Raw genomic sequence first — 20,728 nt, 5'->3', positions numbered from 1 at the left:
AAACTTTACATTTATAGGGTCCACATTAAAGGATGATTCAGACAGACGTATGTATATGATTTACTAGATTCAACGTTATATTCTATAGTGGGTATAAAGAAATAATACCGCTTGCAGAGGCCACGAGGGAGCAATGTTTTTCAACCTTTTTTTTTTTTTAACCAAACAAATAAATTTTTTTTGTTTCACGGGCAGAGTTGCTCATTTGTCCAATTTCTCATCAAAATATTAAATATTAATCATCCTGGGTCTCCACCACTTGTCGGGGGTTATGAGGTAAAAAACTAATCCATCCAGTAATGACACAACAATGTTATTTGGACAAATATATATATATATATATATATATATATATATATATATATATATATATATATATATATATAATTTGTTTTGTTTTATTTTGTTTTGTTTAAACTGATTTTTTTTTTTTTTTTTCAAAATGTGAGCTCCCCCTTCTTTTATTATATGTTAACTGGCCATGGGCAAAGCCTGTTGACATGTTAGACCCTGAACATAAGTTGAGTACTGGAAAAGAAAGGAGAATAAAAGGAGGCTCATAGGACTCTATCAATTGCTCAACAAACTTTTTTTCAGTCAGCTTCAAAGCAGATCAGCGTCCAGCCTTTGGGGCCAGTGGCAGCCTGAAGGCTACCACTAATTTTGCTGTGTTGCTATTATTCAATCAGATTGGAGGATGGCTTTTTATTTGAGGACGTGACAGGCCCAGTCGCTTCTTTGGACAGACCTGGTCTCTTCCTGGGATAAGAGAGAAAGACTGGTTGTTAGTGAAAGGGCAGTCGGCTGTTAGTTCTCTTTGTAGATGTTTGAGAACTGCAGGAGAGGATCTTTAAATACCAGTGTACATGGATAAAAACAAATTTATTGAGAACATCACGGATTTTTACTCACTAATTTATGCTGATAATTTTTATGCAAAATATAACTTAACTTTCTTGCACAATGTGTTTGGGATTAAAATCATCCATATATTACTCAGGAACAACACACAAATATAACAAACACAACTGCTAAGATTTGCACTTTGCAGTGTGAATAAACTTTTGTATGGTGGAAATATAAATTGCTGCTTTTACCTACTGTTAATCATGAAACACATCAGGTGTATGTTTGAGTGAAAAGCTTGTTATTTAAAACTATCAACTTATAGAATAAAAAGACACATTACTGTGCTATCAAAATAGTATATTTCAATAGTTTGCTTTATCTTTACAGGTATTAAAAAAACAAAATGACATACCGAATTAAAATATTGACAAAAACTGTTCCCTGTATCACAATATCTACATTAATAAACGTTGAAGCATAACAGACGTTTTGCATGTGAACATAATAATGTTTTAAGAAACTTAAAAAAAAAATCAAGTACAAAGTGGAGGACCTTTTTCAGAGGTTAAAGTACATTACTTAATCATTCTCTGTGTGTTAGTTGCACATAAAATCTCTTCAGCATTCATGAAGGTTTGTTTAATCTGTTTTTGGTATTTGAAGCCTTAAATTTTTGATAAATGCAATGGTTGTTCATTGTGTTTTTCTGCCATGTTTATGAACACAAACCCTTATTATTATGAGGATCAGACTTCTTATCATTGGAGGTAAATTTGTTAAACTGTTTTATACTTTTACAATGATGCAATCATTGCAGTGGCGGGCTACACCCTGGACTTGTAGCAGGACTAAAATAGAGAGACAAAAAGACAGGCACACCTACGGGCAATTTAGAGTCACCAATTAACACGACTAGCGTGGAAGGAAACCTGGAGAGAACCTGCATGATTTTATAATGTAGACTCCACAGAAAAGTCCCTGGCTGACTGGGATTCCAACCAGCAGCACTAATCACTGCACCACCCTTCAGCCCATTTTGAAGATTATGAATTTAATTAACCAATGAAAAAAAAAAATGATTTGTATCTTTAACTGAAAGATGATGTGTGCAAAAAAATAGAGAAAGAACCATTTGACACACACAAGAAGTCACTAATGCTGCTTGAAAAAACTCCAAGCAGCAACCTTCACGGTAAGTACATAGAGCTGCAGTTCCTTGAGTGTCCACTAGAGGCTGGCTGCAGATGCACCAATCACATATACAACTCATGTTAAAATCCCCATTTTTACAGTAGAACTAAAAATGTTTATAACATGCATCAAACACAGTTTTGGTGGGAATATTTGATATTTTTATGAACACACAATATACAAAGGATGTTTTTATAACTTGTCTGATTTGGGTTTAAGAGGGATACGTGTTATGAATAATCAGGGGCATTGCTGATATGATATACACACCTCTGTCACCTCTTCGTGTGTTGAGCTCAAAGGTAAGTTTTAGACATTGTTTTAAATTTGGAAGCTGCTGCAGATTGGCTTTAAAGCCCCCTTAAATAACCAAATGGCTCACATGATCCAGGCTTTCTACTATGGAAAGAATCAAACATCAGGTGCCTCGGGCTTGCATCCTTGTGCTATGGCATCAAAACAGCTGTATTTTTTGTTAGATTTCCACTAGAAATGCATCTAGGTTAAAAAGTCTGACAGAGTGACAAACCTAATTTGAAGTATTTATGAGATTTCTTTCATAGTTTGGCAGATATTTCCCTAAGAGTATAATCTGATAGACAGCAGAAGATAAAATATAGTTAAAAACATGCAAAGAAAACTCATAAAAGGAGCCAGTGACAGCCACAGAGGTCAAAGACTTCTGCCACTAAAGGCAGATCAAAATCAGCTTATTTTAAACTACAGCATCAGAAAAATAAAGGTCAAGTATTTCATATTATATGAAGACTGAAAAAATAATTTATTGTCTCCACAAAAACAAATTTGACTAAAGTTTATACATCAAATGATTGTAAAGATTTTCCCTTATTTAATCAAAGTTGACTAAACTGATAGTCAGAGATATAAAAGCAGTATTTCCCTTTAAACATTTGGTTTTGTTTGTACAAAACATTCACTTTACATTCACTTTCCTGCTGCAGAAGGAGCAGAAATGGAAGCAGCTCGTTATTTCCAGTTTATTTTCTCTCTCTCCTTCTTTCTATCCCAGGTTGATTTCTCCTGCGAACATGGTGATCAGCAGGATGATGGTGAAGCCGGTGAGCAGCCCTGCGTTCTGGATCAGGAAGAAGACGATCTTAGTGGAGATTTTCTTCTGTTCCCGTGCTATGCTGTCCATCTCTGGAAACTGAGAACAAGAAATATGATCAGATTTTTATGCAGTACTCTGACAATGTGCATCAGTTCTGTTCTGCAGAAAAAAGCTCACTCTGAACACAGGAAGTAATGCGATAGACCTCCACCAAAGCTGAAGATGCATCTTTTGCACCCCTTTTAGTATTGATAAGCTCAAATTTTATTGCTTTTCAGGTTTTAAAAAACGTGGAACTGGGTTTTTATCTCTATCCCTATCGTATCTTGTTATTCAACATCAAATATCTTGTGTTCAGTTGGACATAGACTTAAAAGGATTTGCAATTCCCGCTCCAACTTTTCTGAAACAGGGGTTTGTATTTACAAAGGTGGAATGTTGTTATTTTGATTTAGGATCAGATCGGATTGTTCAGGCGAGTTTTCACTATAACACTGACCAGCAGAGTGCACATGAGGAGTGTCCTCAGGTGTAATCTAACTCACCATGTCTGCCAGTGCAATGTACAGGAACATTCCTCCCGCGATGGCAAAGATTGCGTTGGGGGCAAAGTTGCTTCCGAGCAGGATGCCAAACACGAGACCGACGTAACATGAGACCGCCGACAGCAGGTTGAAGAAAATGGCCTGAGGGACGCTCATACCGGCGTTCAGCAGGATCACAAAGTCACCTGAGGGAGGAACAGAACAGACGGTTAAATAAAGTTATCAGAAGAACAGAGACTAAATAACCATACAGCTGAATAAATGCACCGTAGCTACCATATATTCCGCTTTTAACTTCTTAAAGCCTATTGTATCGTATTTGATACATACTTTTATGATACCTCTATCTAATCAACATGATCAATAAATTACTAAAACATTTTAAATACAATCTGATAAATTATAAAAATGCCCTTAAGTGGATTATCGGTTGCCAAAGACGCATAATGTGTCAAATGTGATACAAAAAATATTTACTGTTAGTTAAATTCTATGGAAATTGTTCTTTTTTGGGATTTCAGTAGAAGGTTAAATAAACATTTCAGTTCCAAAAACAAGTTTTTTTTCTGGCTATTATTTGTGTTTTCAGGCTTTAAAGGACAATAAAACCAAAAATGTTCTTCTTTACACCACCCTGTTTTTGTTTCATGTTTTATTATTGCTGTTTTTCTGATTTCTCTGCAGCTCAGCTCACTGTATCCTCCACAAACACCTTGTTTTTAAAGTTTCGCATTGCCCAGCCAATGTTCTGTCACTACTGAAATTTATATGGAGTACAGTAAAAAAGTTTTGGTGCAGTTCTGCGGTGTTCCAGTAGAGGTCGACAAAGATCACTCATTTTAGTTTGATCTATTTCCCTCCTAAAAGGCTTTTCTGTGGTAAGACTTTCTTTGTATTTTTTCCAGTCTGCCTCAAACTATAAGCCTGTTTGTGAAGTTAACACCAATTTCTACATTAAGATCCGACTGTTGTTTAATGCCACCAACTCAAAAGGATTACAGGATTTCTGATACATTGCATAGCATATGCTTTCTCAGAAATTCAGCTCAGAAAACAGAGCAACTTTCAAAATAAAATTTTGCATGCTAGAGCTGATTGACTGTGTAGCATGAGAAGTCAACCTGATGAAAGGTCTCATCAGGATTTTCAACAGGATGTAAGTAAACCTCACCCAGCTCATGTGGAAACTCCTCACACACGATGGCGGTGGACGTACTGAACCCCGTCAGCACAGACACGGTGAACGATGCACCAATGGCCAGACCATCTATGAAGTTGTGCAGCGCGTCGCTCAGAGTGATCATCCACGCCACCGTCTTGATGCTGGAGATCCTTTTACCACGCAGCCAGTGACACATCACACCTGACACCTGGACCTCCTGCATGAGGAGCAGAAGAGGTTAAAGCCTCTGCTGCTATTTGATTATAGCACAGAGAAGTCATAGGTAAACAGTGATGTTCTGTATGTGGATTTAGTGATGCAAAAAGATAACATGAGATGATATCTCTGCTGTATGTTTAAACCCAAAGTTCAAATCATCCTGAAATTTAAGGACAAAGTTAAACATTTTGTATTTGAAAAATGCAGTTTCTCAAGCATCCACAACACAAACACACCAACAATTATACGATGTAAAGTCTTCAGCCATTAAACATTCACAGTGCTGATGGAAAAAGTTAGTGAATGCCAGATTAATGACTGGTTGAACCTACTTTGACAGCTTTAACCTCAACCAAGCATTTATTTTAGCTGCTAATCACCTGCACAACATTCAAGAGGAATTTTGGACTAATAGCTCTCTTGAGGTCATATCACAGCATCTCTGTTGGATTCAGGTCTGGACTCTGACTGGGCCACTCCAAAAGGGTAGGGTTAGGGTTCCTTTTTAAAAAAAAAAAGAAAAAAAAAAAAAAGAAAATAGCCCAGTTCTGACAAAACTGCTGCTATACTATAGCTACATCTAAGCTAATCACTACACAGGCAGGAGGTATTGCTTTCAGCTTCCAGTAAAAGTAAACCCCACCCACCGCTACCAACCCATTCTCAAAATTGGTTTAATTGTTTCATATTGGAGCTCAAACTTAGACTTAAAAAAGTTAGTTTAAGGCAGTGTTTCCAACATGGCGACCTCCATCGTTGGGCTTCAAAATGCCTCTGCAGAGCCAATAAGTGAAACCATGTCCATGCTTTATACAGTATTTGGTTAGAGTGGTTCATCCTGCACACATCTCAACAGAAACCATCCTAAAAACCCAAATGTTGGTAAGAGAATCACAAATCCCAGATTTCAAAGCTTCCTCCAAGTCTGGGCATCACTGTGAGGACATGTTAAGCTTTAATGGGCAAAGCGTGCCCTTCTCTTTCAACAACAAGACATATTTTCTCCTGATGAATGTGCAGCATTTGAAACTGGAATTCTTCAATTACAAATATAAAGGATGAAGTATTTGTAATGAGAAACCTGAGAGCACAGGGACCTAAACAGAGCCTCTGGGCCTCGCTTTAGAGACGCCGTGGTGACAAAACGCCTCTTTTATTGGTCGAGGCCAAACAAGGAGTCTTTGTGCTTGGGACGGACAATTCCTTCATTTAGCAGGAGGGGAAATGATCTAAAGGGTCTGTGGCTCAGTTTCACTGCTCGATCCCTCTGTCACAGCTGTTTGTTTAGTGTTTTGATCCCTTTAGAGCCAGACTCCTCCATACAAGAGCAGAGATTAAACTGTTAAATATTAACAGCAGTGCTGATCGCTCTGTCACTGATAACAGCTCAATAAACAACAGAAATGTCTGAATTATAGAGCATCAGAAATACATTTGAGTACCACTGTTTGTGGCCCTTTATTACTCATTATTCTGAGTGCTGTTTATGCAAGCACAGTTTCACATGTGCAATAAAACTGATAAGGTGTTTTAAAATCTGTGATTCATTTATAGAGCATAATGAATACCTGTCAGGTGTGTCTCTGATAGAGGATTATATCTATTCTGAACCCAGAATTACTTCAGATAAGGGTTCAGGAAGGACTCACTGTTTTCACTGCTATCTTCAGAGTTAGCTACTCATTAGATTAAAGCGATCGACTGTGGCTGATCTGACACGTTTGCAGGGCGAGGATCAGAGTTCACCAAACACAGGAGAGGGTTTCGGTCGGCACTGTTACCTGAGAAGGTGTCATGCTTGCGTGCAGAGGCTCCGTGTTTGGGCTGCTCTTGTCCGTGGCGATGGTGCTGATGTTGGTCAAAATGATGGAGTCCTTTTTGTCCAGTATGTCTCCGTTCTGGAGGGAGTTTTCTTGAAGAGCTTCTGCAGGAGTGAAGTGACTGTGGCCGTGCTAAAGACAAGAAAGAAACAGAGTCAGATACAGAACAGAGGCTTGAATTAACATTTAGAGCTTTTATGAGGAGCTCTGGGTTTGTGTTGATCTTAGCCTCTGCAGGGTAAAAATATGTGAATATTCTTAGTATGCAAAGAGGAGGAGGGCATAGGTTTTAAGGAGTATATTATCAGAAATCTGTGTGTGATTATGGCATACTGACACAGAGAAATTTTCCCTGAATATTTAACCAAGGGAGGAAAAATTTCTGAGAAGTGCGTCAGATTCACAGGACTTGAATTGGAACAAAGGTATGTGGAAACACAGATTTCCTCATACTAACCCATCATATGTTGACAAATTTAAAGGCCCCTTGTTGCATCATTTTAAGAAGATTTGGGGCTTTATAACATTCAGCCCTGGAAACAAAGGATCCCTGATACGTAGAAAAGCTCACATCAAAGTCTGTAAATGAGCTGTAAACTGTTAACCTACTTTCAGGACGTCAAATCGCAGCTCAAGGTCTCAAATTATGCAATTTCTTTTTTTTCAGTAAATCTATATTTTTCCCCAAACCCTGTAGAAAATGTGGAACTGTAAAAAAGGGGTGGGCAAATGCAGCCCTTGGGCCACAAGCAGCCCCCCTCTGCAAACTATGCGGCCCAAAAGCCAAATTCAAATACAAAACTGTAAACATGAAGAAAAAATATGCACCTAGTAGTTAAAAAAATGTTTACCACAAAAGAATTATTGTGCAAAAATATCACTCACAACCTGACTGAACATGGCATGTCGGCTTCACAGATTTTAAATTTATTTTTTGGGGGTAGCATTATTTGAAAATCAAGCCCATCACACATTTCACATGTAATTCAAAGAGTCTCCCAAAAGCCCTCATATTCTGCTCCAAAATCAGTCGTAAGGTGCTTAAAGATTCACTACCGGGCCCAACGTTCCAGGGGGTGGGACAGAGTCAAGGTCAGCACATGCTGACACACATGTCATTTGGCATCCAAGGTCAAGCTCAATAGTATCTCTTTTGTCCAGGCCTTTTTACTGCTGGTAGTACACCCCACTGGTTTTCAGTCCCTTGGGACATCCACAGCCCAACCAGGGGCTCGCGAAAACCCTACTACCTGTTTGGACAGTACTCTGGGCCAGGGGTTCTCAATGTTGGGGTTGGGACCCCATTGGGGGTCGCGAGTCACTGAGAGCAGGTCTCCAGATGCCTTCAAAAAAGTAAGAATATTTTAAAAATTACACTGTTGCCACTTTACACCAATTTTGCCAAATTTTAACCTGTTTTCATCACTTTTCCCCACCAATTAAAAAAAAATTCTACTTAAAATCCTTTTTTTTGTCTTTTCAAATCCTTTCTACTACTTTCTTTCTGCCTGTTTTTGCCACTTCTAAACCACATCTTGCCACTCTCCACCTATTGTTGGCTCTGTTGACCCATTATTGCCAATATTAACCCCTCTTTACCACTTTGTACTCCACATTTCACAATTTGATATACCCATTTTTGCCAGTTTATATCAATTTTTCATGCCATTTCACCAAATTTCCAACTATTTTTGCAATTTTTGTGCCAATTCAGCCACTTTTTAATCCCCTTTTACCACTTAATATGGCCCTTTTTGCCAATATTAACCCATTTTTACCATTTTCTAGTAATTTTTGCCACTTTTAACTAATTTTTGGCACTACTAACCCATTTCTGCTACTTTTAAAATCCAATTTCACGATGTTTCCCACCATTTTCTACCATTATTAACTATTCAAAATAGATTTTAATTCTGTTTTTAACAAAAGGATTTACCTTTTTAAGAGATCTACTTACTACAGAAATGAATTAAAATGATATTTGTTTCTTTGATTAGAGTGGTTATTAATCAGGTTAAATATAAAGTACAACAGCTTAACTTTACAATGGACCATGATTTTGCTGGCCCCCAGTTTGGCGGGGCCCCAGAAAGCTCTCCCATTTTTCCCCTAATGGGCGGCCTTGCCTGCACATGACTATTCTTGAATGTTCATGGCTGTGTTCAGCCACCTTCAGGTACAGTGGGGGTCCCCAGTCTCTGGCACCTTTATTTTGGTTGTAGCGTGCTGAAAAGGTTGAGATCCCCTGCCCTAGGCCATGCATACTCACCACATCCACCCCTCACTCCACCCTAAATGCGTGGACTTGTTTTTCTTTCAACAAATTATTTTCCCCTGGTAATCCAAGGACATCCAGAGCATGGCCGGGGTTATGCCAATCCTATTTTCCACCTGATGGTGGCCTCAGGTGGGCTTACTTGCTGTTACATGCCTCACTTCAGCCTCAGTTTTTGGCCCAAATATGCCTTAGAGTTCTGTAAAGTACTGTATATATGTGATTTGAGTTCTAACAGTACCTACATTATTTCAAGCAGCCATGGGTGTAGCACAAGGGGGAGGGGGTCTCATTATGGGGGTGTTTGGGTGTTTTTCCTTGTAATTAGTGTCATTATTGATTTAAAAAATTTGATGAATTGGTCAACACACTGAAATTTGTATTAAATCCCTTCAAAAGGTCCAAAAGGTATAGCCAGGTCAGGTGAAGGTCCTTTAGCAATACCTAGAACCAGAACGAAGACTGCTGAGGGGGCCTTCAGTTACTGTGCTCCTTTTCTCTGGAACAACCTCCCTGCAGACCTGAGGTCTATCACTACTGTGTCTTTATGTAAAACTAAACTAAAAACATCTATTCTCCAAAGCATACGAATAACTTCTCTGTATGTTTATGTGATCCGTGTGCCCTTTTTTTTCCTTTTAGGCTTCCAGTTGTTTAACTTCTGTCTTGTCTGAGGCGATTATTCACAAGCCTTCTAAAGCACAGGTGTCAAACTCAAGGCCTGGGGGCCAAATCCGGCCCATGGAACAGTTAAATCCGGCCCGCAAGATGATCTCATATTTCTGTTCTAACTGGCCCATCAGTATGAGGTCCGCAGATTTCCTTAAGTATAAAAATGTGAACTTTTCCTTGATGATTAAAGATATCCTTGTTAAGTCATAAAATCTGAAAAAGTAAGGAGTAAAAATATTTAGATAAGAAGTCAGGAATGTAGGAAAAGAAATGAATTTGTGTTTTAATTTAACATTTTCAATTTGAAACCAATTATTTTGTATATTAGCTCATATTTTCAACACAAAACGTTGACTTCATAATCCCATAGTTTGACCTTTTAGACTAACAATTCAAAACTTTGAATCATATTTTTACTTTTAATTTCATAATTACAAATTTTATTTCATATTTTAACCTGTTAAACTCATAATTTTGACTTTCTTTTTAATTTATTTGTCATTAAAAATTGTTTTTTTTTTATTTCAATTTCATGTTTTGACCTTTTTGAATGAATAAATTTACTTTTCTCTGATTCTGAGCCTTTAAACTTATCTTTTTAACTTCTTAAATGTCAAAATCGTTTATCATCAGTGCTAAGTTTTTTTTTTTCATATTTTATTACCGGTGAAACAAGGTTGACAGTTTATGGTTAAAAAGATGACCCTCTTAGGCCCTCAGGTTAGTCCTGAATCCAGAATCCGGCCCCTGCTGTGATTGAGTTTGACACAAGGGATTTTTATGATTGTGGAATTGTTGATATTTTTAAACCCTCAGTGTAAAGCGCATTGAGCTTTTCTGTAATGAAATGTGCTACATAAATAAAGTTGATTGCTAGTCCACCTCTAAACACTATAAATTCAGCTCTTGACAAAGAAAAGTGAGTGCACTGTGGTTTAGTTCAGTGGTTCCCTCAGTGGGGGTCTGGACCCCCAGGGGGGTTGCGGGATGCTTTCCAAAAAACAAGGAAAAACTTAGTATGATTTAAAATCATAATTGTTGTTTAAATATATAATTAAAACAAGTTCAATTAAATATAACAACATAATTATCAAGTGATATTTGTGCTTAAATGAAAGTTAAAGTTATAAGAATAACCTAAGATATTTGTTTTGTGCATGATGCTTGGTGCAACATTGTGCACTTTATCCCCCTTGAGGGAAGGTGGGGGTCCGATCCCCGACCCCGTTATTTTGGGGGTCTCAGGCTTAAAAGTTTGGGAACCTCTGGTTTAGTTAATGGCTCTAAGGTGTTAACCTTTTCTTGCCTGGAGCATTGTGCTGTCTAAAGTGTCATACTTTTCTCTCTGTCCTGTTTGGTCACTTTTAGCATAAACAGTGTTCCTTACTGCTAACACTAATAATTCTACCATTATGACTTGACAGAGAGAGCCCCTTCCTTCCCGTCTCAACAGACCTATCCGTGAGATTCTCCAAGCTGGAGCTGCAGAGATATATGTGTTTTTGTCCTGGACTTTTTACTTGTGTGCTTCTTTTGTGAGTGTCCAGGACTCTATAAAGTCTAGCGTGTAGTTAGTGAAGGTAATTTCAGTACCAGAGTAAAAACATTGCTGGGTTTTATAGAGAAATTATAGTTCATAAATATATCAAAATGCAACATTTGTTGCTTGGCTGGCCAGCTAACCAGGGCAGTGTGTAATTGTCTTTCTGAGGTCCCAAAATCCTTCGCTACACCCCTGCCAGAATCTTCCTAAAAACTGCATAACAGGGACTCACTAAAATCTGCAGTGATATATTCTCAGAGTCATTATCTCCAGTCTCATGCACCTGTTCTTTATGTAAAGAGATAAAAATGTTTACACTGCATGAGTCCTGAATGTTGAGATTGTTCTCTCGGTAATCCCTGATTAGTCTCTAAATTAGCCAACAAACAGAGCTGTTCACAGGAAGTTATACCGCAGGAATTAATGATATTGCTGAGATACAGCATTCACATTTATGGCTCTGCTATCTCACCTCATGGTCGACCCGGAGCGTCATTTTCAGAATCTTCTCCACAAAGAAGAGAATATAAAACCCTGCAAATATCCCCACAGCATTCGCCACATAGTTATCAGCTTTGGGGTCAAAACCCAGAGCCTGGGGATGAACAGAGAATGTAATGTTAGTGTTCAAAAACATTCTTTTTCTTAGCATGGTGACTGGTTTGATTTAACTCCCTCCATCTCTCACAAACCTCCGGGATGAGCTGCAGGACAGCGTTGGAGAAAAGCGTCCCGATGGCGAGGCCGATGAAGTAGGTCAGCACTTTGGGGAAGTAGGACTTCTTGGTGAAGGGGATCAGCAGGAGACCGAGCAGGGACGCCAAGTTGATGACAGTGACCGCCAGAAAGCCGTAACCCCACACTGTCAGAGCACAAAACAAGGATAAACAGTTAGTAAAAGTTCATGTTTTTAGGCGGAAGTTCATGTAGCTGATGTCTACATCCTGTCCTGATGCTGGCATGTTTGAGTTCCTTTATGACTCTGTCCCTGCTCAGATTTTAACATTTGCTGGATTTTTCTACATGGTATGTGTTCAAAACAACAAATGTACAAGATTTCACCAACAGGAAACAATCTACAAACATTTATGGTCATGTGGGCTGTGTACTAGTGACCATTTGGAGGTCATCCAATGTTTTTTGGCCCAAGTTCTGTCAATAAGGTAGGACGCACGTTTCTATGAGCAAGCCTGCCCACAGAAATGACTCAGCCTCTGTAAACTAAAGGGAACAGGCCCTAAATAGACGTGTTTTAATAATAATATAAATGCATGTGGATCAGATCAGTAGTGTTGATGCTAGCCTCCTCCTGGCTAACGTCCGTCTCCTTTTGGAGAATTTATGCTGTTATTACAGCTTTGCTTTAAAATGAGCAGTGTTTTTGTTGACCCTCAGAGGCCCCCATTCTCTGGGCCCCAAGAAAGCCCTCCCACCCCCCTTATTTATGAGTGCAATGACAGTTTGTTCAGAATAGCTGAAAATAAGACACACAGTGCCTATAAAAAGTATTCACTCCCTTGGGTGTCTTGCTGGAAATAAGTCTTCTCCCAAGCTGTAGTTCTCTTGCAGACTGATAAAAATTGTCATTTTACCATCTACCTTTCCAAGCCTTCGAGGGCTGGCTGCTGAGAAGCATCCCCACAGCATGATGCTGCCACCACCATGCTTCACAGTGGGAATTGGTCTCATCAGACCAAAGAACTTTCTCCCACTTGACCATGGAGTCTCCCATGTGCCTTTAGGTGAACTCTAGTCCACATTTAATCAGAGTTTTCTTCAACAGTGTCTTTCTCTTTGCTACTCTCCCATAAAGCTTTGACTGCTGAAGAACGCTGTTCTGTTGTCTGCAGAGTCTCTCCCATCTCAGCTGCTGAAGCTTGGAACACCTTCAGAGTAGTCATAGGTGTCTTGGTGGCCTCTCTCACTAGTCTCCTTCTTGCACACTCACTCAGATCTAGGCAGATTTACACATGTGCCATAGTCCTTAATTTCCTGATGATGATTTAACTGAACTCCAGTGGATGTTCAGTGCCTTGGAATTCTTTTTGTATCCATCCCCTGACTTATACTTTTCAATAACCTTTTATTCTGAGTTGCAAGGAGTGTTCTTTTGTCTTCTTGACGTAATGATAGCCAGGAACACTGATTAACCAGTGACTGCCTGTGACTACCGCTGGAAGAGGTGGTGGCTTAGATGAAGTGACTAGCCCAGTGTTACTCAACCCTGCTTAACCAAAGAACCAAATTGTTAAAAAATACCTTTGCAAGAGCAACAATCTAAGTAGTGAAAATGGGTTAAAGCAGCAATATGAGTTAAAGTGGTGAAATGGTCAAAAAGCGGCAAAGAAGTGGCAAAAAGTGGGTGAAAGTTGGCCAAAACGGGGAGAAAAAGTGTCAAAAATTAATTAAAAACTAAGTTAAAGGTGGCAAAAATCAGTAACCAAAAGGGGCAAAAGTGGCATTCAATGGCAAAAGGCTGCTTGAATGTGCAAAATGGGGAAAAATTGAAAACAGCTAGAAGCAAAAAAAAACTGGTGAAATATGGCCAAGTTTGATAAAAAATGAGTTACATGTGGCAAAATTGGTCAAAAACTGGCAAAGAAATGGCAAGAAATAGGTGAAAATTGGCAAAAATGGGGAGAAAAAGTGGCAAATATGATTTAAAAATGACTTGCAGGTGGCAAAACGGTAAAAAAAAAAAACTAAAAATGTGGCAAACGTTGAGACTAAAAGAGAATAAATTGGACAAATGTGGCAAAAATGGGAAAAAGTGGCATTCAATGGAAAAAGGCAGCTTAAATGGGTGAAAAGGGCAAAACATGGCAAAAAATGGAAAAAGAATTGCCGATAGCAAAAAGCAAGACAAAAAACCCCCAGAAAAAAACAGGTGAAAAGGGGCAAAAGAAGAGGCAAACTTGGACTTAAAAAGCTGTAATAATAGATCAAAGGTGGCAAAAAGGGGGGAAAATTGCAATAAGGGCAATGGAAATATACAAACAAAAAAATAAAGGCTGAAAATTTAAGCCAACTGTACAAGAGTGGGAAACAAACTGATTAATGTTACTTGCAATGTACAGTTTCTGAGGTAAAAGTTGATCTTTTCTGGGGGAAAAATATTTCAAATCAATAAAGACATACAAGAGCCACAAATCATCACAAAAGAGCCACATGTTGAGTATCGCTGGACTAGCCTGTAGTTGGATCAGAATGGGACATTTCTTTATTAAAAGAAACGCAAAGAACCCCACTGAAAGCTCCTCTACTGTCTGGCTACAGCAAGTTTCATTTACTAACTAGTTCCACTGTAGTGAACAATAATAACAACTGGGGCAGTGCCAATATTTTGTTGCTCTGATTGGCCTACAATTAATGTGACACATGGAACGATCAGCTTCAGAGTACTTCATAAAAGTTAGAAATGCCCATCCTGATTTCGAGGATGAATTGTGTGGATTTTGGAGGTCAAATATCAAGGTCATTGGGCCTTATGTGCATCCCTTGTCTATAATATTTCTACAAATCACACTATCACAGAAAACACCACAGTCCTTCTCAACCTACAGCTTGACTTTTGCTGTTAGTTGGAAATCTAATGGAGGCTTAAAGCATCAGTTTAAGTTATAGCATATTTACAAACCAACGCTCACCCCAACAAAAGAGCCAACTCTGTTTATTATCAGAGGACAAATTCTGTCGTACACGCCGATGAAGAAACAGCATGAATCACAGTGAACAACAGTCCCAGTTGGCTGTAACTGTGTCAACAACACAGAGGAGGAGCGTTAGGCGCTTGGTCTGAGAGGTTAGCTCTGTGGGTCAATCCAGGACAATGAGGATCGCCACAGGAGGTCACAAAGTTTTTGACTGCAGTGATAGTGAGGAGAGGAGACAGATAAGAAGAGCGACGACCTACAGTAAGACAAGAGTCCAGAGTCAAACATCTCTACAAGTCGCTGTGATTGGTGGGATGTACACACATTATTTAGAGGGAAGTATAATCATACTGATCCACCTCTGCCTCTCCGTGTGAGGTCATGTAATGGTGTGGGGTTTGACTGGAGTTAAATGGGGGTGAAGGAGGTACCATTTGGCCTACAGCGTGGCCAACAGGTGTTACCGAGCCACTTTTGACCCTCTCCGGTCCATGTTGCCTTTTAAAGTTGACACTGACACTCCAAGCTTGACCTTGGAAACAACAGCTGGAAAAACAACAGCCCTAAAAATCTTCAAGGAAACAGATTTAAATGCAAATAAAACCCCCTCCAACAAAACAAATGCGTCACGAAGGCACATAAAAATACCCGAACACGGACAGCTCAGTCTGTGGTCAGACGTCTTTGTCATTAAGCAGTTTAAATTTTGCTTTTATATTTCAAATCCTAGTTTTACATTTTAACATTTTCTGTCTCAGTACTAAGTGCCTCTATCATATTCTTACAAGCATAAAAACATAATAGATAGATAATATATTTAATATTCAGCTGTTTTAGGACACATTGCAACACCCTTTAATGTCCCTGTTGGTTAATTTTGCCCTGGATGCCAGAGTGACACACATTTATCTGCTTCAACAGAGGTAATAAATAATTGAATAATGGTGAGGCTCTTTGGATCACTGAACTCAATCTCAGACACCTGTGATCATTAGTTTACCAGGTGAGCCCAATTGAGTGAGTCATGTTTTGAGCTGGAACCATGGAGAGAGAGTTGGTAGGCCCCTTTAGGGTCCCTGAAGGTGTGAAATTGACCTCGGCAAATTATATAGAGTTTCTGACTGACCACTTTCTTCCATGGTAAAAAAAAAAGCGACTGACCACTTTTTTCCATTGTACAAAAAGAAGAACCGCGGCCTCCGTGGCAAAATTTTCTTCATGCATGACAATGCACCATCTCATGCTGCAAAGAATACCTCTGTGTCATTGGCTGCTATGGGCATAAAAGGACAGAAACTCATGGTGTGGCCCCCATCCTCCCCTGACCTCAACCCTACTGAGAACCTTTGGAGCATCCTCAAGCTAAAGATCTATGAGGGTGGGAGGCAGTTCACATCAAAACAGCAGCTCTGGAGGATATTCTGACATCTGCAAAGAAATTCAAGCAGAAACTCTCCAAAAACTCACAAGTTCAATGGATGCAAGAATAGTGAAGGTGATATCAGAGAAGGGCTCCTATGTTAACATGGAACTTTGTTTGTTAAGATATTTTTTATTGAAATACTGATAGCTTTGATTTCAGTAAATATGACCTCCTAATGCTGCAAAGTCAACAAATGACCATTTTCAGTTCTTTACAACCTTTAAAATGTTTTGAAACTCTGTTGTGCATAATAATGTGGAACAGTGCATTTTGAGGTTTCTATTTTTGAGAAAAATAAGTTATCATTGGGAGGTTTGTTCGATAAAATTTGAATTATGCTCTATCAGTTGATAACTTGAAAATTACACTGTCATTTGCATCAGCTATTTAAGAAAATCAGAGAAAAATGTCATTTGCATGGTGTAAATGTAGACATGATTTGAAACAAAACCATATAACACTACACAGTATACGTACTAGAAACAGAGAAATCTGTCTTGAACTCTACCACTCCACACATTTTTCTGCCTCCACAGTAATAATTATGAATGACAATAATTAGGGAGAAAAACAGTCAAAACAAACAACAAAAAAAAAACAACAGTCCACATACAGAGAAGCATATATGAGTGAAAATCAATGACACATATTTCACATTACCCATCATGGAGGATTTTCTAGCAGCAGACAGAGAACGATAAAAAAAAAAAAAAAAAAAAAAGACCACAAAGATAAAGAGAGAAGGAAGACCTCTGAGACGGTATTTAGACCCTCACAGCTGAATCAATGAAACTCTGAACATCCTCTGTTTTTAAGAGTTTATCAGTAAGAAGAAGTTAGAAACAGAAACACTCATTATGAGGGCTGCGTTCTTTTTTACAGTAACAGGTGCCAACTCTCTCTGAGTAGAGTCACTGTGGATCAACGTCCCTCCAGACTCAGTCAAAGGAAACAAACCCCAGTGAACCAGGAATTATTTGAGTTACGGGGGGCTAGATAAATAAACCAGCGTTTAACACGATGAAGCAACTCACCAGTGTAGTCGAGCGTCAGCTCAGGATCGGTGGCGGTGAAGGGGCAGGAGGGCAGCAGCACCTGGGTCAACACGGCGGGGCAGATCCTGCCCAGATGTCCCACAGTCAGCTCGGTCACATTACTGAAGCCGAAGTGGGACAGAATCTCCTGGGCCGACTGACACTGAGGGACACACAGACGTTTATGAATAACTTTTTATCAATTTAAATTCTCTTCTTTGTCTCATCAGTACTTTCTACTGTTTATCTACATTCATACGTCTTCTATCTGCTGTCTTCTAAATATTTTTTCTTATATTTTATCTGTAAAATGTGGGCAAAGTGGAGTTTTTAGGGGGATAAAACAGACAATATCGATTTCAAACTTACTCTGATGACACTGAAACACTGAAAACAGTATATTAATGGTAATGGAATATAAACGGACATGGTTTTATGTAAAGTTAAGATCAGAATAAAGACCAACAAATAAAGTACAGTAGTTCTTAAGAATGCAAATTTACATCGACAAATGCACTTAATAAAGCAGAATTACATCAAAAATAGAAGGAACTCTTCTAATTTTCCTTTAATCACAAATATCTGCAAAAAAAGAAAGCCTGACATCAAACTAGAAATCATAAATCTAAAAGGGAAAAAACAAAAAATTGAAATCATGTCATAAATGGGCAAAGATCTGATTAAAAAGCTCATTAATTAAACCAAAAATCCCCCATTATCACAAAAAAGATGCAGAGTGGCACATATAATATTATATAAGAATAATCATCAGAAAAGATGCTCTAAGACGAAGGTTTGCTCAACCAAATCTTGATAGTTTAATACCTACAAGTCTTCAGTCAAATTTAGCCTGTATCAATCAAAGTGTTTTAGCTATTTTAACAAAATGTACCGGACAAGAAAGTGAAAACACCGCCATTAATGTTACAGATTAAAACAACCTTTATTAAAGACTCCTCTTATACTTTTAAACCTCAACAGCCAGACAACTAAAGTGTTAAAAAAACATGTCAGTCAACAGTATTTATCCCCAGACAATAACATCAGACTTTATCAGTAATCAAATACTAAATGGGGTTAGTACTTTACATTGGTGATCTCCTTTCCTTTCATAATTGGGAAATATCCATGTTTCACACTGCCAAATTGTTGTTGCATCTATAAATACATTAAAAACATCAAATATATATTATAAAAGAAGGCAAAATTATGAGTTGAAATGCTCAAAGTACGAAATAATAAGTCAAAATCCCAATTTTAAGTTGCCATTGTGAGATGCTAAAATTGAAAATATGAAATTAAAACACAAATCAATTCATTCACTCACATTCCTGACTTTTTTCTAGTTATTTTCACTCCTTACTTTTTCAGATTGTATGACTTATTAAGGATATCTTAGGAAAATTTGACATTTTTATACTTGATGAAATTTGCAAACTGATTGGCCAGTTACAACAGAAATATCATATGATCTTGCGGGCCGGATTAAACTGTCCCACGGCCGGATTTGGCCCCCGGGCCTTGAGTTTGACACCCCTGGGTTAAAACATCAAAAAGCAAAAACAGCAAGTGAGAAAAGCAAAGAACTATTTTAATAAAAGTGTCATGGACATGCCTTTGAGGCACAAACTGCTTCCAAAAAAGCAGAATAATTTAATTTTACAGGCCTATGAATAGAAAAAGACAGAGAATTTTTTTTTTTCAATTTTACTGCTAAATATAGTGTACTGATAATTTATAATATATAGAAAGTGACCTAAATCTACCAGTCAGGATGGGTTTTTATACAGATATACCTAACTAACATTTTTCACAGCACAAGAAAGCTATAATAAGAAATGCCTAGGGGAGAAGTTTTATTGCATCTATTAATTAATTAAAGCAGAAGTTATTAATTTAAATGCAGTAAAACAGGCTTTATATTGGATTTAAAAACAAGTTAAGGATGTAAAAGTTTAGTATAAATGCATAAAGTGGCTATTTAGGGCTGTATTGTATTCAAAGAGTAATTATTGCAGTATAAAATCTGTACAATGACATCATAAAATAGTTTCTAAGTGTAAAAACTGCAATAAAGCATAATAACTGCTCAATAATAGTGTTTCAAACTTCAGTAAAGCAATGATAGGCGTGTATTTTTACTCCACTGTATAAATGGTCACTAAAACGTAACAAGAGTGCTAAAATTAAAGATTTGTTTTTACTCACCGCTTGGTTTCCCAGTGGATTCTCCTCTGTTACAGAACCAGACCTCCTCTCTGAGATTAACAGCAGTAAATTCTCCAGGTTCTCCGTAGAAATGGACTGATTTTCTCCATAGAAGCGCAAAATATTCTCTAAAAACACATGTCCACTCTGGTCAGTCACATTTAAACTCTGACACTTGGAAATAAAAAGCAAAAGGCCCGTTATAAAAGTATTAGAGTTCAACATCTCCGCTGTTGAAGTGGGTTTCCTTTAAATAATCTCTGTGCAGGATGAGCTCCTCTCTAACATCATGAAGTCCGGACAGTGAGGAGGCTCAGCTCAGTCCGACCCATGGCTGCACAGATCCAGATTCTGGTCCTTAAACTTTCATAGACAGAGTGTTTTTCCGTCCTGGTGAGGAGATTTCAGCAGCTCTCTGAGGATCAATCAGCTCTGATCAGGTCCAAAGATCAGCCAGCTCCGCTCCGAAGGAACAAACATGGAGCTCACCGCGTGCGCTCACTCTTTCAATGCTTTCTTTTGTGACTTTTTCACTTGGTATGCAACGAGCTCACACACACCGAAAACACACACGGAAACACACACTGAAACACACAGTGTCCTGCATGCGTGCGTGGAGGAGGTGAAAGAGAGAAAACACGCAGGATGTCCCACTGTACAGCTGTGTCTCACTCCGTTCATTTATCAAACAGCTGGGAGGGAAAAAAATCAAAAACATGAGAGCACGTGAAGGATGGTATCAAAAAGGCCGCTGTCGCCGCCTGGTGGCAGCTGTGCGTCACTGCAGGACACCTCCTGTAAACAAAGATGCATTTAATATACATCAAACTGCATTTTTATTTACACCATAACCATAGAAAACAACGTCCTCAGAGACATCCCATGCACCTCAGCCCTGCTCAGAAGATTAGCACAACACCCCAATACCAAAAAAGTTGGGGCACTGTGTAAAATGAATAAAAAACAGAATGCAACGCAAATCTCATAAATTCATATTTTATTCACAACAGAACAAAAACAACACATCAGATGTTAAACTGATACATTTAACCATTTCAAGAA

General features: G+C 38.4%; 1 protein-coding gene across 2 annotated transcripts; it reads right to left on the bottom strand.

Annotated features, from left to right (window-relative positions):
- Positions 1-1,110: 1,110 nt before the first annotated feature.
- On the bottom strand, positions 1,111-20,359 carry LOC121525812 (metal cation symporter ZIP8-like). Of its 2 annotated transcripts, XM_041811952.1 has the most exons (8): positions 19,667-20,359; positions 17,459-17,621; positions 12,041-12,210; positions 11,821-11,943; positions 6,820-6,990; positions 4,829-5,036; positions 3,658-3,842; positions 1,113-3,208 (listed from the first exon to the last, which is right to left on the bottom strand). In XM_041811952.1, exons 1-8 carry the CDS (start codon positions 19,889-19,891, stop codon positions 3,062-3,064), a joined length of 1,392 nt encoding a protein of 463 aa, XP_041667886.1. In that variant the 5' UTR covers positions 19,892-20,359; the 3' UTR covers positions 1,113-3,061. The 2 variants fall into 2 exon arrangements, with proteins under 2 accessions (XP_041667887.1, XP_041667886.1); XM_041811953.1 differs by lacking the exon at positions 6,820-6,990 and having other exon boundaries at positions 1,111-3,208.
- Positions 20,360-20,728: the final 369 nt, after the last annotated feature.

This window comes from Cheilinus undulatus, linkage group 18 (genome assembly GCF_018320785.1).
Source record: "Cheilinus undulatus linkage group 18, ASM1832078v1, whole genome shotgun sequence".
In the NCBI taxonomy this organism is placed as follows: domain Eukaryota; kingdom Metazoa; phylum Chordata; class Actinopteri; order Labriformes; family Labridae; genus Cheilinus; species Cheilinus undulatus.
Note: the sequence above shows the minus strand (reverse complement) of the source record. Positions and strands in the feature narration are given on the sequence as shown.

Bases quoted from the DNA above. Each gene is read 5' to 3' on its own strand.
- LOC121525812 (XM_041811952.1), bottom strand. From the start codon at position 19,891: ATGTTGAACTCTAATACTTTTATAACGGGCCTTTTGCTTTTTATTTCC. The intron at 17,622-19,666 runs GTGAGTAAAAAC...TGTGTCCCTCAG, and splicing joins ATCCACTGGGAAACCAAGCG to TGTCAGTCGGCCCAGGAGAT. The intron at 5,037-6,819 runs GTAACAGTGCCG...CTCCTCATGCAG, and splicing joins CAAGCATGACACCTTCTCAG to GAGGTCCAGGTGTCAGGTGT.